This window comes from Geospiza fortis, unplaced genomic scaffold, assembly GCF_000277835.1.
Source record: "Geospiza fortis unplaced genomic scaffold, GeoFor_1.0 scaffold1695, whole genome shotgun sequence".
Taxonomy (NCBI): domain Eukaryota; kingdom Metazoa; phylum Chordata; class Aves; order Passeriformes; family Thraupidae; genus Geospiza; species Geospiza fortis.
In genome coordinates, this window is record NW_005054743.1 from 61,084 (window position 1) to 61,753 (window position 670).

The following is a 670-nucleotide window of genomic DNA, read 5'->3' on the forward strand; positions in this document are numbered from 1 at the left end:
GCCCGCACCGGGAGCGAGCGGCAAAGCTCTACCGGGAGCTGCGCCAAAACCTCGTGGCCAACGTGTTCCGGCAGTACGAGGCCACCGGATTCCTGTGGGAGCACTACCGGGACAGCGATGGCACCGGGCAGGGTTGTCACCCTTTCGCCGGCTGGTCGGCGCTCGTGGTGCTGGCCATGGCTGAGGACTATTGATGTGGGGGGGTCCCTGTGCCCCCTGCCTGCCTGGCGTGCTCAGGGTCAGGGGAGGTGTTGGGGGGCAGTGCCAGAGCCCCCCTGCCTCCCCTGCAATAAACCTCCATGACTGTGGCCTCATGTCAGGGTGTCACGGTGTCACCTTTGCTGACCCCTGTGCCATGGGGGGGATGTTTTGCCCCTTCCTCTGGAGTCAGGGGTCACCACCCAGCCCAGTGCACCCACCACAAGGTCGATGGTACTTCACATCTCTTTAATGGTGAGAGAACGCGCCGGGACCTCCCACCCACCCCCATGGCCTCGGGCACCCCCCGGGCGATGGGGCCCCCCCGGGCAGCAGCACCGGGATCACAGGGGAGGCCCCAGGAGCAGTTTGGAGGGGAGGGGGCTCCAGCAGGACCCCACCACACTGCAAGGTGGGTGTCAGTCGGGGCGAGGGGCCCCCCGGGGCTCCGTGATGAGTCCAGACCCCAGTC

General features: G+C 67.3%; 1 protein-coding gene across 1 annotated transcript in view; it reads left to right on the forward strand.

Moving 5' to 3' along the window:
• Positions 1-194, forward strand: part of MOGS (mannosyl-oligosaccharide glucosidase) — a 6,192-nt gene extending 5,998 nt beyond the window's left edge. Inside the window, exon 6 of the mRNA XM_031065358.1 lies at positions 75-194. Coding sequence (XP_030921218.1) covers positions 75-194 — 120 coding nt within the window. The remainder of the gene's footprint in view (positions 1-74) is intronic.
• Positions 195-670: the final 476 nt, after the last annotated feature.